The sequence below is a fragment of the Fringilla coelebs genome (genome assembly GCF_963513975.1).
Source record: "Fringilla coelebs genome assembly, chromosome: 3".
Lineage (NCBI taxonomy): Eukaryota > Metazoa > Chordata > Aves > Passeriformes > Fringillidae > Fringilla > Fringilla coelebs.
In genome coordinates, this window is record NC_140030.1 from 19146574 (window position 1) to 19166745 (window position 20172).

Below are 20172 nucleotides of genomic sequence, written 5' to 3' on the forward strand. Positions count from 1 at the left end.
AATGATCCATAAGGAAGTGGTACTCAATTTTGAAAACTCCTCCTTCATTGACAAAGGATTTTGTTTATTGAATGGGTTTTTTTTTTTAATATGAGAACACTTGTAACATTGGCCATGATAATTATTTGGGTTGGTTGTGCTGGGGAGCTTGCTTTCCCATTTGTCCAGCCTTGTAGCTTATAATAGAGAAAAACAGTTGGGAATTTAAGAGTGATTCATTATTGTTTTTTTATTATTATGTTATTATGTGTAATAATGACAAACAACAACATTCAAAATATGATCATATTTTTATTATTTAAGCACCATTGAATTGAAACATAATTGCACACAAAATACTGAACTCTACAAAATTTTGAAGCATTGCTTTATTCCTGAATTTTGTACTGCTAGCTACAGGTAGGACAAGATTGCTGGTTTTTTTAACTATATTCTTCTGTCTTAAAAAGGAGATAAATAATGTAGAAGATAAAAATGAATGAGAAGGAGAAACACACATTTTTATCACTTCTGAAACTGTTATGCTGTTGTGTATGTGTGACATTTTCAGGCAAATAATAGTCACTTGAATTTTCACAGGTTTTGTGTCCTCCCCTTTGGTCATCATTGCCTAAACATAACTTTACTTTGAAAACATGCATTTTGTGAACAGCAGTTGATCATGATGTAGAATTAGAATATGATTAAATAAAATCTGGGAGATAATGTTATTATTTTCATATTTTATTTTTGAACAGTGTTTATGGCTGTCCATTGGCAAAAAAAAGAAAAACACAAGATAAGCAACCCCAAGAACCAGCCCCCAAAAGAAAACCCTTTGTGGTTAAAGCAGACAACTCTTCAGTAGATGAGTGCTATGAAACTGATGGAACAGAGGAGATGGATGAAAAGGAAGAGGAAGAAGAGGAGGAAGATGAAGAGGAGGAGGAATATTCTGATGATAATGAGGAGCAAGGTGACGAGGAGGAGGATGATGAGGAGATAGATCGAGAAGAAGAAGAGGAGATTGAGGAGGAAGAAGAGGAGGATGAAGAGGAAGGTGAAGACGTGGAGGATGAAGAAGAGGAGGAAGAAGAAGAGGAGGAAGAAGAGGAGGAGGAGGAAGAACGTGGTAATAATCAGAGTATTAGTAAAAAGTAAACAATGTGTGTTTTCTGGGTTAATCTTCTAGTGTGGTGTGTGAGGATTTAGCTGTTCAGTTCTCATTAAAGCTAATGGAAGTCATGCAGTTAAATCTCTCTGCTCCACACTGAAAATATACCCTACTGTGTTCTCTTAACATTTATTTTAATAAGTCTGTCTTCCAAATGTTTTTAATACACCAGCACTCACATTTCAAACAAGGAGGGTGGAGGTATGTTTGTGCTAAAAATGCTTGCATAAAATGTAATCCTAGTGTGGATTAATGCATGCAGTTACCAGGAGAATATTCACGAAGGTACAAGCAAAGCATCAGCTACAGCTGGGTGCCTGTACTGATCATTTGCACGGGTATGTGCTAGATCTGTTTACAGAATGTCAACAATTGCCCACATAAATTCTGTCACAAGTTTGCAGATAATTTTTGTGAGCAAAAATGGACCTCTTCCCTTTGAAAATTTTGCCCTATACTTACCTCTACCCCAAGAAAATATTCAGAACTAACTATTATAATATACTTTGGTTCTTTTAGACTTCAATTCTGTGTGCTTTAGTTGATTCTATTAAAAATATAGTGAGTGACAGTTTTACATAGATAACATCTTTCTAAAGTTTATAAATTTTTATTATCATGCCATGGCATAAATGCCATTTAGACATACAGGTTACTGGTAGTAACCAAATTAATGCAGTAGCAATGTGATTAGCCTATTCAACTTTCTCCTTTTTTGGGATATTGGACTTTATATAATACTTTCAAAATATGTAATCATTGTCCATTTACTCCTTATGCTGATGACAGACATCATAATGCACTGGGGTGAAATGAAGGAATCATGCAAAAATTAATGAGCTATCTAAAAAGTATTTTGTTCCCATTTCCAGGGAACACGTTTTTGGTTGGGTAGATTCACCTTTCTAACCAATAAAAATATAAGAAAAGCTTTCAGCACTCCTCAGTTGGATTCCTCTTAGGAACCAGGTATGAAAGTTGTGTGACTTTTGTTTCAGCATTCTGTAAGGTCAGATCTTAAAGACTTTGGAAGTGTTCTTTCTCTTTGGGTGAGATGGTGGCCAGCTGGGTGGCTATCAGAGTTTTCTCAGATACTGCATCTGTAGTATTTCCTCAATTGCCTGAATTTACCACAAAATTGGTAGAGGATAAATTGTCAGCCTTAAAAGTTGCATGAGTTTGATGCAACAAGGAAGTAATTTCCTTTTGCAGGGAACTCTGCTGTTTCAGAACCTGGGTGAGAAGCTGTGTTAGATCAGGCTGATGTGCAACTGCTGTTGCTCTCTTGATGAGCAAGTGCAGAATGTCCAGGAGTTTTTTTAAAAATAGTGGTGACTAAGTTTTTTGGTGTATAGATTATGGTGCAACTGCTGCTGTGATTTCAGCTAACATTAAAACTTTGAATCTACACTATCAAAAATGATGAAAGGGGGAAAAAAAGCTAAAGCAAAACTCAAGAGCTCAAGAAAATTGCTTCTGGCAAGCCAGCAGGCTTGATACTCAGTTTCTTTTTCTATGATAATGAAACACAGTGGTTTACTTATTCCAACACAGTTACACATGCAGTTAGTGGTCCTAATCAATGTGAAGAGGCTGACATTATTTTTGACTGCTTTCCTTCCATATATAGTAGGCTGTGGTTAAGAACTGCAAAAATTTACAAAGGTACCTCTATTAGCTGCTCTGCATATTACTTGAAATTAAAACTTACATCGGTCAAGTTTTTCTTAGGAACTCAGTAATAAAACTGTTGCAGTAATAAAACAAGAGTGTATTAATAAATAAATATATGTTCTATCTAAATGATTAGTCATTAAGAAAAACTCCTCTTCAAATCAGAGAAGTGATTATAGAATATTATTTGAAAAGTATTTCATGATCCTATTGAGTATCAACATAGTAGTCAGTATGTAACAGTCCTAGTTAGAGCAGAGATGATTTACAAGGAAGAGTTTCTAGCAATGAATTAGGAAGGTAGTATGGAGTTCCTTATGTCTATGCCAAAGAGTAGAGAGTAATAACAGTTTGGTTGTGGTGAGATCTCAAGGCTAATCAATAAATCATATTTTAAAAATAGTTTCTTTCCTATGGTTTCCAATAGGGACACAGATGTTTCACTTTATCCTGCTTGTAGCATAATCTGCATTGATAGAATCTGGGCTGCTGATTTTCCAGAAAAGCAAGGTGCAAAATTAGGTATTCTTAAACTACATGGCCTGAATGTGACTCTTGCCTTTACGTATTGACTGTATGGAAAATTAGATCTGTCATCTGTGAATTTAGTAGTCTCAATCACTTGCTGCTCACTACAAGGCTCACTTACAATATTGTAGCAAACCACCTTACAAGTCACCTTAGCAGGAAGTCGTAATGTGCCATAGTATTCCTGTCCCTAGAAACAAAATGGAGAATTATCCACTGGTCACCAGGATGCCTACACAGTTCTCATGAAAGTTTCTGGCACTAGTGTTGTAGATGATAGCAGTTCAGAAAATTTGCAGAAGTAGCTATAATCTAGGTGAACAAAAAAGTTAAAATCGTAAGTATTAGTGACAGAAGAATTCCATCAGCAAGTATAGGATAGGACTATGAGGCAGAAATGGGGAGGAGGGGGAGGGGAGAGGGTCAGACTGTAAGAGTAAGGTATTTTACCATTTCTTAGGTCAAATTCAGTTTTCTAGCAGAAAAGGGTAAATCCTGGGAAACTCAGGTATGTCACTGTAGTGTCATTGCCCATTCCTTTTTTGCTTAAAGGAATGGGAGTTTTGGATGGGGTTCCTAGCAGATATATACAGGTAATGTAGATAAACAATTCCTATTGGAAATACTTGGGCATTCACTGAAACCATCACAGCTTTTTTGAAAATCACATCTTTGTAGCCTTTTCATTGGTAATCTAAAAGACTTGGAAAATACAGATCTATCCTAACAGTCTGATAAATCTCAAAATATCAATTTAAAACTACAAGTAAAAAAAACCAGCCAAACTTTTTTGATGAATCCTAAATTCTGTGCTTGTACTTTTGTACACAATCCTTTGAAACAAAATTCATGTTTTAAACTCTCCATTAATAGCTAGCATATCCTCTAAATTTCCATTAAATCTAAATCTCTTTGAAGAGCACGTATTTATCCATATATCTATGAAGAGACTTGAGAAGCCCTTATGTTCAACACAACTGCTAAAGAAAAGATGAATCTTTCTGATTTCCCTTCTGTCCCAGAAAAAAAAAAAAGGAAAGATAGAGATGACCTGTGTAACCTGTGATAACCTAACCTGTAAATTGAAATACAAATGGGAAAGAGTGAGAGTAAAGGCTTCTCTTGGAGCACCCATTCTCTGTGATGGCAACTGCCAAGAACCTTTGGATTAAAAACTGAAGTGTGCATTCAGTTTTGAAGACAAACCAAAGTACTTTGTTCTGAGATGAGCTTGCTTCAGGTAGTTGGGTCCTGAAGACCATTTCACAATGCTTTTCTATTTTAAAAAATCTCCCTTGTAGAAGGTCCTGGAACAGATGTTCCAGGGAGCCATTTAGTCCACGTCACATGAAGACATTCAAAATGCTTGTACTCTGGGTATTTTCTAATCAGGAGCAGGAGGGATTAGGTTGATTCTAGACCTAAGGAAATGTGATACATCATTCAAATCCATTTCACAGATGATGCTACAGAAACTATTGCAGTTTCTGAACAGGTGAATTAGGAGTCTTTTAGATGGTCTCTTACACTTTCTATTGAACTCAAAGTAATTGGCATACCCAGTATACTAATATGTGATGTTGCACCTAATTTTTCAAGTGAAATACACTTCAGAAATAGCTGTAAACCACAGATAGCAGTGTGTATTCAAAGGAGACACAGTACAGGTTTTTCTAATAAGAAAAACTAGCACATGGACATAGAGATAGATGTTCTACTTGTTTTCATATTTCAAAGAATAATATAATTATTTAGGTTGGAAGAGACCTCTAAGATCATTGAATCCAACAATATTTGTTTAAATTGTAAGATTGTTTTAAAAAAACCTCATAATGTTTTATGTTTTTCTTTTATTTGCATGAGCTCACAAAGATAGACCCTCAAAATGTGAAATCCTTCTACCAGCTCCATTAAGATTGGTATTGCCCTCCACTGTCTTCCTGATCCCCTTAGCAGATTGCATCTGAAGTACTTGCGTCCTCTAAGCAAGAAAAGATGCAAACACCAATCTAAAAGATGAAAGAAGCCCAAGTGCTGAGGAAAACATGTTGCCACACAGCTTTCCAGCTGTGCCTGCTGCTGAAAACGCTCCTGATAATGTAAACATCTTGATGAAATGAAGACAACCTATCTGTATTAGCAAGGTCATCTGTCAGCCTGCTGACCACTAATCATATTCATTTATTCAAACTGCTAGAAGGAAAGTGGTCATCTGTTTGGTGAACACAGTTGGTGTTCAGTCTTAATCAGAGCAGAGAGCTACCCTCACGTGTACCTCACAGACAGAACACCTAGTAGAAGTAAATTATAGCTTTAAATTAAGAGGCTGGAAAGTATAATTTCACTTGCCTAGGACAATGTGTATGGGGAAAAGTGTCTTTTTCAGGCCCAAAGAAGACTAAAAAAATACCTGATGTTTACATGAGACAAAGCAGATGTAAACTCTTTGCTAATAAATTTTACTGCTGTACTGTATCTTGATTAAAGAAGATACCTTGCGCTTAGGGTGTGTCACACCCCAATAATAGCTGCTTGAAAAAAACCAAAAAACTTAGAATTGCTGCTGGAAGACATTTTTCCTGGCCATTACATTCTTTTCCTCTGGATAAAAAGTTAAAGTTACTTTTCTGGTCTAGTTACCAGTCTGGTCTCATTAAATGCTCAAGCCAGGGAGTTGTTGAGTCAAGGCTCAGGATAAGAACTTTTATTGATACTGTGATTGTCTCAGTTGATTAGAGCATAATGCTAATAATACAAAAGCTGTGTGTTTGATCCCTTTATGGGCCATTTCCTTAAGAGTTGCACTCGATGATCCTTGGAGTTCCCTCCCAACTCAGAATATTCTCTAAATCTGTGATAACTGCTTTTTCCATTGAAGAAGCAAACATGGATGATAACATGTTCTGCTGTTTAGCTATTTATATTTCATACTGAAAGATTCAGACTCAGCATTTTCACAAAAAATTTTTGTTGGAAATAATGCAATTAAAACATTTGGTACTGGTAGTTCAGGCCTGGAAACCCCAAGGTTCTTGGAGTAGGGTGGGGAAACAGCTAGCTGGTAAATACCCCCTGGGTACTTCTAGTTCTTGTGGAAAAAGTTTGGATCTTTTTGTTATTGTTACGTGTTTGTGGTTGGTTGATTGGTTGATTGGTTGGTTGGTTGTTCAGTTGGTTGGTTTTTTGATTGCTTAGGTATGACTCAAGTGATAGTAAATTCTGCTTTTTACTGTGTTCCATGCTCAACATCTTTACTATACATAGACAATATAAACTCATTAAACAGCATTATTCAAACAATTTTTTAATTCTCTGAAGTAAGATTGGGTCTGACACTGAGTTGTTTGCATCAAGAAAAGAATAGCTTTATGTCAGTAGAGTTCCATTTATGTGGGGTGGTATGTTGCTCATGTCATCCCTAAGTTTTCCTCCATTTGAAAAACTATTTTAGAAGACTTCTTTCAATTTGAATTAACTCAGAAGCCCAGTAAAACATCTGGGCTGTGTCTGAAAACTTAGAGTTATATTAACTCTCCATCTTTAGCAATGTACTTAAGTATCATTCTCATGTAGAGGTTTACATATTTGCCTCCTTTTCTACAAATAAAAGGACTTAAATTATAATGTGAAATATTTGATCCTTCAAAAGCAAATGATTCAAATATAGCTTTCTGCAGTGTAAGGAGATTATTCACCTTTGATGAGAGAGATTATAGATCTCTGTCATACACAACCTCAGTTGATGCAAGCAGAAATTCTGTAGAGGACATTGGCATACTTAAAGTGTTCAGGGTCTGAACTGAAGGCCTTAGTAAAAGCATCAAGGAACAAATGCAGCACCACATCTGATTGCAGTGCTGAAATTCTGTATGCTGTATGTAGAAACTGTTTCACATGGCATGGGGCTGCTTGCTTGTGTTTTTAATACACTAACCCCTTCCTTGAGTGTTAGCTGAACAAGTGATGTTGGGCCCTTGTACTGTCAAATTGTTTCAGGCCTTGTCTGTGACCAAAGCTGTCTCTAGTTTTGCCAGAGCAGTAGGTTTGTAAAGGAAGCATGTCTCTGCAGCACTCATTTGGATTCTCACAGGTTGCGCTCCTCAGGGAAAGGCTGCCTTTTCTGCATTTCCATTGCATCTTTCTGTCTGCAGGAAAATGCTGAGTAGATCCTTGAATTTTTCCCATTTTGTTTAATGTCTGGCAAGATCTTACAGTGAAATTAATTCTTTCTGGAATAAGATGGATTGGAGAAATTAAAGTGTTGTAGTCTCAGAGCTGTAGCTCTGTTCTCACTTAGACTCTCTGTAAACTGTTCATTGCCGATGATCTGGTTTTGGCACAACTGTTCCAAGAAGCCAATTGGTTATATGATGTAGTGCTTTAAAGAATCAATAATTAACTCAATTTATATAGCAACTCTTTGCATCCATATTTATAAATGACCTGGCACTGTCGTAGAAGGTCTCACACCTGGAATATGTCACTTTTAGAAACATATTCAGGGGTTGTACAGAACTGAGCTCTTCATGATCTCTCTTTGAATTCCTTTGTCTTTCACAGTGCTACTTCAAAGAATCTGTTGTCCACACTTACACAGTGACCACAGATTCTATGTGAATCCTTCTGGACACTACAGATGTAATGATTCTTTAAAATAACATTTGCTTTGTCAGTATTAGAGGCTCCTGATTTTCCTCTTGTGTTTAGAGTGCAGCTCTACGAGCAATTTTGATCACCCTATCAATTCCCAATTCTCACTGGGTTTACAGTATTTGTCCTAAAAGAGTGAACACAAACAATAGCTTTTCACCCTGAAAAGCAGAGAACTTTATTTGGTAGCTGTGGGAGTTAATTTTGCCTTATTAGAGCTCCTCCAGGAGATAATAAAATGAAATAAAATTACAGACTGCATTGATAATTTCTTCTGATCCATGTCCATTCTCATGAATCAAATTTGCAGTCCTAGAAAAGGCCTCAAATCACAGAATTTTTTTTAAACTGAAAAATAATTATTTTGAAACAAAAACATTGATGTGTAATGAATGTGTATATGTAATTTTGAAGACTTTTGGGTTATGGAAGCATTTCTTCCTTATTTTACAAGTCTCAAAACAATTGAATTTTTTTCTTTTGTCACTGATATCACATATGATGTAGTGTTTTTTACCATAAGAAATACCTGCCTGTCTGTACATTAATGTATTCAATTTTTTTTTTCCTTGAGAGTAGATTCTGAGAGCTACAATTAGTAATCTGGGCAGCAAAGAAGGCCAAATCATTTAGCAGAATACAAAAAAACCCAAACAAACAAACAAAACCAAACTAATGATAGGAAAGAAACCACCTAAAGGAAGCTGGGTTTGGTCAATGTTGTTGAAATCCTCAGAATTATGTGGTTACATTAAGGCTTCATGCAGAAAGTACTGAAAATTGTCACTAACATGAAGCATTTCAAGTATCCATACCACCACATGGAGAGTGTGTCATATATTATATGCTGTCTGCAGTAAATATTATTGCTGTAGCAAAAATTTGTGGTGGCTCTGGCAGAGAAAGTTAACAGGATTGACAACTCAAGACTTAGTTGGGGTTTATTAGGTGAACTCATCATGTCATAGTTCTGTCATCCCAAAAGCTTAATTTTTGAGCCTATACTATTAAATAGGAAGGGTAAGTACTAGTATTGCTGTGACACTAAAGGAATGCCACAGAAGAACTGAACTTAAAATTACCAAAACAGGCAAATCAAGCAGACATTTTTCTCCTTGTGCTCCACAGACATGGATTGATTACTGACAGAGCAAGGGCAAGGTCTGTGTGTCCTGAACACTTCCAGTCACCGAACACAGGAGTGTTTGCAAAGCTGCTCAGGCCCTTGTCAGACTAGGGTTCTGTCATTACAAAGCATATGGGGTGAGATTCCTTACTATTCATATATACTTTAAGGCAAGCTGTGCAACTGCTTTTCTTCAGATTTCTATTGTATCAAATCTATTGTTTCACCAACTGCCTCCACTTATTATAGAAGTTCTGTGTAAACAAGATACATCTGCTAAGCAGTTTCTTAGACACCCTGCAAAAACTGGGCTGAAGATTTACAGAATATTGTCATTCTGTCATCTGTAATAATTAAAACATTGTTCGACTTTAAGGCGGGCATCCAGTGCAAAGTTAAAAATTGTTTCTTCTTCTGTTGTAAAGTGTTGAATAAAACTTTGCCCTCAGATCATTAAGAGAAAAATATATTTTAAAAGTAATAGTGGAAATAGAGAATATCAGATCATTATTAGGAATGATTGTTAGGACTGGGCTGAAGTTGGACTTATAAAAAGTATACTAAAGTTTATAGTAGTGTTTGTTTATTATCTAGTGAGCACAGTCTATGAATGTCCTTCCCTGGAAATACAGGCAAAAAGGACAACTTTTAGATGAATAGAAACTGGAATCCTAGGATTGGGAGCCAAGGGTCCTGTTACAAATTGTGGAGCAAGATGAATGTTTCACAGTAGAATGGAATGAAAATTCTGCCCCTGTTTGTAATGCAGGTGCCTGAGCTGAGTGTTACAAGTGATACACAAGTCCTTCTTTCCTAACACAGGAGGTTGGAGACTAGACCAGTGACTGCTCTGCCTAGGGAATGCTCTGACACAAGCTGATGGAGCTCTATCACACCTAGAAAAAGCATTCAAGAACTGCCATAGGCCAAAGGGGATCATTCTCCTGAGGAAGTGGGCCATGCTGAGCCCTGTCTTTGCTCCAGGGACCCTGTAACCATCTTATGGCTTGCCTTCTTAATATTAGGCTACAAAATCAGTCCTGGGCACAGGGAAGAGACACTGCTTTTCTCTCTTCAAGGCAAGTGTCCTTGTATAATATCTACAATAAACACATTGTATTTTTGCATGACCAAATAGCATTAAAAAAAAAAAAAATTATGGGTCTTACACTACTCTTGTGTTTTTGGCTTCCTAATGGAGCTTGAATCCAGTCTAGCTTTTATTGTGGTGACTAGCAAATGTTTTTGGGAGATATGGTATGGAATCTATATAAACCATGAGAGCTTTTACTCTTCTGTTTCCTTAGTGAGTTACCCACTAAAAAGTGTGTTTAACCTGGCAATGGGCAGGTGGGGGTGAGCAAGGGAAATGAAGAAGGAAACAGGCTACAAATTAGGCTAGCCAATCAAGGCAACACTTCATGGGGAGCCTTTTTCTTTCAGGTGTGCATTAGAGCATAACTATTGGATTAGGTTTGTCTGGAAAGTTATGTATGAAAAGACCCAGTGTCTAGAATCTTTGGGTGCTTAAATAGCAGATAGGCAGAGAGCTTTGTAAGGCTGGAACTGTACACATCACAGCAGAGCTTTGAAATATTGATCAGTGTTAAGGTGTCTCCCATGTTTAAGGCACAGATGAGTATAGATGTAGTTGTATCACCAAAAAATACAGGAATATGACTGTTCTTTTCTATACAACATGCCACATGAGAAGTCTAATCTGAAAGTGTTTTAGAAATTACTGATGCTATTTGTAAGATTTTTTTTAAGCGATTTATGTTGAAATCCTGATTAAATATATGGTATGAGTTTAAGAAAAAATTTGATTCAGCAGCTGGAGGGTCTTCAGACACAGAAATGAAAACAGTAAGTTCCAAATGTAAAAGGGATGACAGGGCTTATGCAGGAAAGAAAAATGCAGAAAGATGTAAAGAAACACTTAGGAGGTGAACATGGAATACTGCAGAGAGCAAATGAAATATGCTATTAGGATTCCTTCATGGACAGCAGGAAATGACAGATGTGAAAGCTGCAGTAAAGAATCTGCGTTAGGTAGAATCTTTAAATTAACAGTTAAAAGGCTTTAAGATGGAAGATCAGGGCTAAACAAAATACTCACACCCACAGGCAATGCAGCACAGTTTTTTCTGTTATATTTTCTCCTCCCTAGTTATATGTTAGCATTTTCCTATAGTTCATGATGTGAAGTAGCTTACTGTGTCTTTTTTTCTTAATGATAGAATTCTTTATCATTGTCATTAGTGGAATCAGAACTAGATACGTTCAGAGCACTTTTAGAACCCCGTCCAATATGTGTGGACTCTCTCATACTTTCTATAATACTGTAAACAAGGATTTTTAAACTATACTTGATGTCTGTATAAGATACAAACAGCAATGAGCCCAAGTTACTGTTTTAAAAATGCATAACTAAAATTAATAGCACTGTATTTATTAAAGAGTTACTGTCCTCTGGCAAGTAAGTGTTTCGCTTGAAATCTGCACATTGCACATCGAGAAGATAGGCAGTGTAAAAATAATGTACACAGTTTATCTGAGTTTTGGGAATGGGTTTGATGCAGTTCCATTTAATAAATTCATTTTAAGTCATAAAACATAATACAGCACCAGATACAAAGGAGCAGAGAGGAAAAGTTCATGTTGCATAGGCTAATTCCATTGGCTCAGATACTTCAGTGCACAGAAAGTTAAATTAATGAGACTAGAAACTAAAAATAGTCACACAAAAGGGAATTATAAGGGAGCAATATTTTAAAGTGAATAAAAAAACCAACATAAATAATTTCAGGCAGAAGTAAAGGTATTGACTTTATCTCATATACATTATTTTCACCAGAGAACTACAGCAAAATAGCTTCTAGGCTGAAGGATCCTGAGACCAGACTCAGACTCAGATTTTAGTTTTGTATGGCGCAAGATTGTCTCTAGATTGTCTCTGTACCTACATGCATGTATTTTGGAAAACTGGCTATTTGATTTATTTTTTTGTTGCTTGTTGTTTCTGCAAGGATAGTTATTCTCAGCACAGATTTCAGCTCTGAGGCTGTGTTGCTGTACTCAGTTTAGGCACTGTGAGATGGCAACAAAGCCACTGCCATCATAGCTAGTAGGTACATATTTAGTTGGAAATGTATAGAAATGTATGTAAATATGCAGGTTGATACATTTGTCCAGCAAATACTCTTCTTTTAAGAGATACAAGTTTTCATCATCAGGACAGATATTCCAGTGCAGATCTGATTAGCAGTGTGAAATTACTTAAATTCTAAAATGGGAGCAGTGAGAGATCTTTAGGTGGACAGGTACTTGGGAGAGACTTGCTGGAAATTTCTTTGCAGATGCCATAGTGACATAAAAGGTGATCTATATCAGGTACTATAGCATACATTTCCTGCATTTAACAGGTGTCTGGTACTCTACTCTCATTCTTACACACTTCCAGTCACGTGGGCTATCTGTACACATAGGTGGCAAATAAACAGAAGGTACTAAAGACTCTTTGCAGCTCACTAAGAGCCATTGAGTCACCATTTTCTCTTTTTTGAAGACCCCTATATTTAGCTGACTGGAGTAGCTTGATTGGGCAGAGTTGACCCTGGCTAGATGCTAGGTGTCCACCAAAGCCATTCTTGTCATTTCCCTCCTGAGATGAGATAAAGTCAGGGAGAGATAACTCACCAGTTGCCATCAAAGGCAGAACAGAGTCAGCTTGGGGAAATTATTTGAATTTATCAATGAAAATCAGAGTAGGATAATGAGAAGCAAGATAAAGCCTCTTTTCCAGGATCTACCTGCTCTCTCCAGTGGTTCATGGAGAAAGGGTATGAGGGTTACAGGCAGTTCATCACAGGTTGTTTCTCCCACTGCTTCCTTCTCAGGGAAAGGAGCCCTTCCCCTGTTCCAGTGTGGGGTCCCTCCCATGGCAGACTGCCCTCCATGAATTTCAGTTTGAGTCTTTCCCATGGGCTTCAGATCTTCCCACTGCTCTAGCATGGGTCCCTTTCTGCAGGGTGCAGCCCTTCAGGAGCAGACTCCTCCAGCGTGGATCCTCTATGGGGTCACCAGTCCTGCCAGCAAACTTGGTTCACCATGGGCTCCTCTCTCCACAGGGCCACAGATCCTGGCAGGAGCCTGTTTCATTGCAGCCTTCCCAGAGGGTCACAGCCTCCTTCAAGCATCCACTTGCTCAGATGTGGGCTCCTCCACAGGTTGCAGGTGGATCTCTGCTCCACCATGGACCTTCATGGGCTGCAGGCGCTCAGCTGCCTCACCATGATCTGTACCACAGGCTGCAGGGCAATCTCAGCTCCAGTGCCTGGAGCATCTCCTACCCCTCATCTTCCTCTCACATATTCTCACTCAACTCTTCTCTGTATGCAGTTACTTCTGCCCAATAAATTTTCTTTTTCCTTCTTAAATATGTTATCACAGAGATCTTCCTACCATCATTGATGGGCTCAGCCTTTGCCAGCAGTGGAGATGGCATTGGCTCTCCTGAACATGGAAGTTGTTGGAAGTTGTAGTCCACCCTGCTACCAAAACCTTGCCATGTAAACCCATGGTAAATGGTTTATATTTGCCTTACTCATTCCTTCTGAAATGTGTTCTCCATTTATCCCAGTTTATGGGTTTTCCTGCCTTTGTCCTATCAGTCACATTAATCAATGGCTACATCCATGTGAGTGAATAAAACAGACCATAGTCCACTCATTTGATGCTGAATTCAACTGTTGCATGACTTGGGTGCATATACAGCTAATCTTTTGCCATCCAAAATACGTTCACCACATTCAAACTCCTCAGGAATGATCCCAAACCAGCACCTCTTCACTTAATCTGGACACTACTGGAAAGCTCCTAAGTCACTCAAGTCAAAATCATGCCAGAGCCTCACTAAGAGTATAGCAGCATGAATAATCACATCCCACTTCTCTGTTTACTGTTCTGTCCCTTATTAATAGTGACAGAAGAGAATATTAATAATAGGGGGCTATAACCAAAGAGGTAAAGAATTCTTTGTATTTACTTTCTTCTTGTACTATGGATTATTACTCAGCCTTCCCTGTCATGAGAACGTAGGGAATGATACAAATGTAGATTAAAAAGCTAGATGAAGGGATAAAAATAAAGGAACACCCTAACTAAAAGCTTTACATTTCAGATGAAGTAAAGTCTGGCACTTGTGTGTGTCTTTGTCTTTCCAGATTCCTTGGCACTGAACTCATTGAGGGGATAAAAAGAGAGACATGAAGAAGAAATTTCAATGATACCATGTTTAGCAGTTCTGTCATCCTCTGGAATGGTAGTGATATGTGCCTCTGTCCCTTTGGCCAGTCAAGTCAGCTTATCAAAGCACTAACAGGCTTTTTTTGGTAATCAAACACAACTATAAAAAAGTAATTAAACTTATAATGGAGACCAAACAATAATGTAAATCATACAGTCATGAGCATATATCCCATCCAAAGCATCTGTAGTATCCCATCCATGTCAGCCTTTCCTGATATATCTTTGTCTATCTACAACCAAAAGATAGTTCCTTTTGGGTAGCTCCTCATTTCTTCCACTCAGCACTTCCTACTATATAATACTAAAGATACCATTGAAATTCAGCAAGAATCAACTTGAAAATTTTGAGTGAAATTTTAATAGATAATGAGTGAATTGAGTGAATATTTAATAGATAATGAATCAAGATAAATAATCACTTCTGGGGGATAATTTAGCCAATCTACTATAGATACCTAGGTTAGGATGAAAAATCTTATCCCAGGATGCATGTTTTTGTCCATTAGCTGTAAATGGAATCTAGAAGTGTAGTGCATTTAGAGACATGTTCAGTATGGCCTGACACTGAGTCAGAGATCTGAGCTGAAAAAAAAAACAAAACAGTAAAAAGAGATTATGCATCCCTCTATTAAGGGCTCCAACCTCTTGTCTCAGTGAGAAAGAAAGCATTTCTTTATGAACTGAAAATGTGTTCTTCAGGCTGCATCTTTTGTAAAGCAATGAATATGGAGAGGGATGTAGGCACAGGTCACTGTTTCTGGAGCAGTCTTAGGAATAGCCCCATGAGAAGCTCCATACCAAGAGCTCTCTGAGTGGGTGTTCTGCCATCAGTGCATCTGGTCCTCTGCTTCCCTGCTGTCTTCCTGCTGTATCCCAGTATCTGGAGAATAGCTTTGGCTTCCTCATTGCCTGGTGCCCTGCTGAGCGGTGGAACCCTGAGAGAAGGCAAAGAAACTGCCAAACTCCATTGAATCATTATAAGGCTATGAGATAAAATATCTTGCCTCCCTCATATTGACTTCCTGGGGAGAAAAAGTAGGATGAAATGAATGCCACTCATCAGCTAAAGCCATCTCATTATCTGCCCAGACAGAAGTCAAGTTAAAACAATTAAGGGCTGCCTGAACCTGATTCACAAAGAAGGGTGGACCAGGTGGGAATGACTGGCTAAATTTCCTGCCCTTGCAAACCCAGCATGTCCACTCCTGTTCACCGATAATCTCAGCACATTTCTTCTCAAAACTAAACATATGCCTTCATACCAAATATTGCAGATACCACAAACCAAACAAGCAAGCTTCATAACAATCAAGGATCTCTCCTACTTAAAGGCATGCCTGTAGGTAACCAAAAATATTTTCTGCTGTCTCTGTGGGGGAGGAAAACAAGATAATTCCCAGAAAATTAATTGCCTTTTGACTTTTGGAAATAATACTTGGCTGTCAGGATAAAAAGACTTGAGACACAGAAATCAAAAGGGAAAGAAATTACTATTACATTTTATGCAGCACTTACACTTTTTTATGTGGAGTAATAGGTCCAGATTTGGAGCATCATCACAAGATGCTCCTAAGACATAATTCTGTCCATCAGCACGAGAAAGAAATGAAATATTGGAGTCCAGTGATGAACAACCAGGATGATTAAAGAGCTGGACCACATGATGTGCAGAAACACTGAAAAAAACCTAGTTTGTTCACTTTAGGAAGAAAAAGCTAAGGGGAGAACTTAGGCTTCAGCTAGTTGTACAGAGAGTGGACAGAAGATATTAGTGTGTAGCATAAGAATAAGAGACAAGACACAAGTTGTAACAAAAAAGAAATCCATTTAGAAATAAGAATGAATTTCTTATTATGACAGTGGTCAAACACTGGAATCGATTTCCCAGAGATGCTGTGGTATTTCTATCCTGGAAGACCCAAAATCTGAACTGACAGAACAGGGCCCTGATAAGTGCTCTAAGTTGGCATTTTTTTAGCAGGTGTTGGACCACATAGCCTCTCAAGGTCCCTTCCAGCCTCAGCTACTGCGTGATTCCGTGGCACCAGTGCACTGTCAATAGCATGTGACAATCTCTTACGATCAAAGAAAGGCAAACAGTTTCTTATGGTGAAATGACAAAATCTTAAACATATTGGCTTGAACCAGAACCTAGATAACCTTTAAGAAGCTCTTGCAGTCTGGCACTTGAAGCAAAATTACCTCAGTCATGATCTTGTCAGAAGACCTGTCAGATAACCTTAGATCATTTTCCAAAACTCTACTGATACAGGTAGCTCATAGGGATTTGGATTGGGAAAACATGGATGAATAACAAATGACAGAAAATTTTAAAAGTATGTTGCTTTGTTTTACCTGGTGCTCTCTGTCTTTATATTAATAAGAATAACCCAAGTAAGAACATCCATATTCTACCAATACTTAATGTGAACATTTGTAGATCAGGATGCTTGCTATTCATGCAGGTGTGACACAAGCAGAGGCATAATAATAGGTCGTATGAAGGTCAAACAAAAAGGAGTGTTTCAGGGCATTGGTTATGTAAAACACCTCTGCCTTTAGACAAGAATGCACTGATTTGTACAGAAAACTAAATCTTCAAAATGCTTTTATAGCAAAATAATTTATTAATGTTCTTTTAAAAATGTGTTTAAATATCGAGAAGATGAATTAAAAAGTAATATCTTTATGTGTTAGTAATCACTCCACAAAAGGAAAGAAATTCAGATCTGTGAGGATCACCTTTGGTCCTTAGGGAAAAGTAAAAAAGAAACAAGAAATAAAGAAGGTTGTACTTAAATTTTCAGCAAGCAAGACCAGATAAAAAGTACCTATAATAAATGAAAAGATCAAAACATAACAGACAAAAAGGAGTTAAAAGATACATAAGGTGGCAAATTGTGCCTGTTTAAAGGTCTATATGGGCTTGATGCACTGTAATCCTCACTATTAAGTTATAATACTGGCTCCTACTGTAACATGCTGTGTTCTTCATCTCAGGACTTCCTTGCCACGCTTAATGACTTCTACTCACCATTTATTTTACTTTGAGCATTGATTATTAATTGAATACTATAATTCTAGGAGAGTCTAAACAATAAGTCCCACTATTATAACTATTGTAAGTAGTTGTAGCAAGCTGAGAAGTGGAAAAATAAAAAATGGAATATAATGGAATAGCTAGAGAGAGAATCAATTACTAAGTGAACAGTTAACTTTTTCTTTTGACTTCCACTAAGTATATGAGGTCCGTAAAGGTACCAATTGTTATAACAACCAAATTGCTTGAGTCTTTACCTATAGCACTTCAGCATAAAAGAGCTTTAGGAAATTTTGCAAAAGTGAAGAAAGGCTTCTTCATGCACATGGTCAACTTCAGAGTGCAGTGCATCCCTAAAGGCATATTCAAATGCTTGGGTTCTAATCCAAATCCCATGTCGGTAGGTGTTTAGACTTTTAGGAGAACCTTGCTTAGGTCCTTGGAGAGTTACGCCTCTGTTTCTTCCATGTGGAGTGGAGAAGTTGAGAGCTCACTGAGTTTTCCACCTCTTCAGTTTCCTTACTCACAAGATTCTCCCTAAGACAGCAATGTACAAACAATCCCCCTCCCCATATTATGCTGTAACTTTCTAATATTTGGAATTCATTTGTGCCAACGCTGTCTTGCTAAATGTTTCTCATAGGCCAGCTATCAGAGGCTGTAGTGTGGAGATGTACTCTGCATTACAACTTAAAAAGAGAAGAATGGTGATGCAGTAGTATCATGTGCTGAGCACTTAGGAATTGACAAGTAGCAGTGGCAAGAGCAGTGAAGTGTTTTAAATCAGGAAATGCTGCTTGGATAATGAAACCATCCATCTGGGCAGGAAGCCTGTGTGACCACATGTAGGTTTAGCTTCTTAGCCATCATGTTTGCCCATGCTTGGAAGAAAAGTGAGTCATTTGATGCACAGACCACAGATCCGGAAAGTCTTGTTTCTGAAGTCTTTGTCCTTTGGTAGGAATGTAGTTGCTATTTCTGAAGTATCATTGCCTCTCTCTGCAGAATCTCTCAGTCTAAATGATGTGTATTTTCCTTTTCAAAAGGAAGGTGCTGTTTTGCATGACTCCCTACACTGAAACCAGCAAGCCATTTCTTCTGAAAAAATACTGTTTAAAATTGGATGTGATAGGAACAGAAGGAGGAAACAGTCAAGGATATAGAGGCTATAATTCTTATTCTCCCATGACTCCTGGCATGACATAGAAAGAGTCACTGAAGTTCTCTGTGTCTCAATTTCCCATCTGTAAAATGGGGTTAAAGTACCTACCTCACAGGGGTGTTGTGAGGCTTTTTAAAATAATGTTTGTAAAGTGCTTTGAGATCCTTGGATGAAAGGTGCAATAAGAAATCAAATTATTCACTTTTTTTAGCGCAATACGAGTACACTTCTGTTGAAATGGCTAAAGGCTTCCAGCTCTTAATAGCTGTTCTACACTACTCCACTATAATTTCTTCCTGCCATTTGTTGTATCTGCTGTGAGTTAAAAAGAACAAATTATACAATCTAGAATGTCTAAATTGTCATGATATTTAGTGGAAGAGGGCTAGAATAATCTGATATTCTTTTTAAACTGCATTGCATATTCTTTGTCCATGCAACCCTAGAGTTAACATAGAAAGTATATAACTTTGTGCATTCTTCACCTAAACTGGCTAGCTTATGTCTTTGTGACGCAAACTCAATCTCTTCACAAAATAAAAACCTTCAGTTTGCATCGCTGGTTCCAAAACTTATGCAAGGTGTAGAGTAAATCTTTTACCTCTCCAGGTTTTACAGTCATTTAACAGACAGCCATTAAACAGCACACTGTAAAGGTAGTTACTGAGTTACAGATCAAATCTAAGGAATCACAGAAATGTGAAATGAAAGCAAGATTAAACTTTACAGACCTGAATCAAAGAAAAGAGCTGTAGTTCACATAGAGCTGCTAGCATAACATAACTTCCTAGAAGACCCTTAACTGATTCAGTATTTACACCAACTGATTCAGTATTTAAAATTTGATAAACAGATGATAGAGGTACCTCACCAGAAAGCTTAGAATCCAGCTGTTATTGAGGGGATGACATGGCATACATAAATATCTTCCGCATTAAAATTAACTGCTGCATGGAGATAAGAGACATGAGTAAAATAGTTTTTAAAGAAAGGAGATGCAAAAAAAGGCCAAAAATTAAAATATGAGAAATGAAGCATTCAAATATTTTGCTTTCCCACCTCTGTCATCTGGGATTAGTGCTTTATACTTTCTTCTCTTCCACTACCTTTTCCTTCTTCATTTTATGACTGAATGAATGGGAGACCAGAAAAGGATATAATCAGACAAACAGAACAAAAAATACTGTATTTATTGCTTTCACCCACCTTACCTACTCAAAAGGAATTTAGATGTCTTCCGTCATACGGTACATGATTCACATTTTGACTTTTCACTTGTGGAGGCAAGGTATAACATATTCCTCTCCTTGGTGATCATTTACAAACACATTCCCCCCTTTTAAGAAGCAACCCCTGAAAATTTTCACATTTCAAAAGCTGGCCTATAATAGTCACTGTGTACCTGAGCTGTTCTCAGGATGACTTGAGAAATTTCTTTTTTTTTCTACTTTGTATTTCAATATCATATTACAGCTAGATTTGGACTGATTTCACCAGTGTTTGCTGATACCTCATCCTAAACTTGAAGG

General features: G+C 37.5%; 1 protein-coding gene across 3 annotated transcripts in view; it reads left to right on the forward strand.

Moving 5' to 3' along the window:
• Nucleotides 1-20172, forward strand: part of MYT1L (myelin transcription factor 1 like) — a gene marked incomplete at both ends in the record, with an annotated part of 127477 nt that overhangs the window by 24755 nt on the left and 82550 nt on the right. For all 3 annotated transcript variants that reach the window (XM_084203184.1, XM_084203185.1, XM_084203186.1), the window contains one exon: nucleotides 738-1108. In XM_084203184.1, coding sequence (XP_084059310.1) covers nucleotides 738-1108 — 371 coding nt within the window. The remainder of the gene's footprint in view (nucleotides 1-737; nucleotides 1109-20172) is intronic.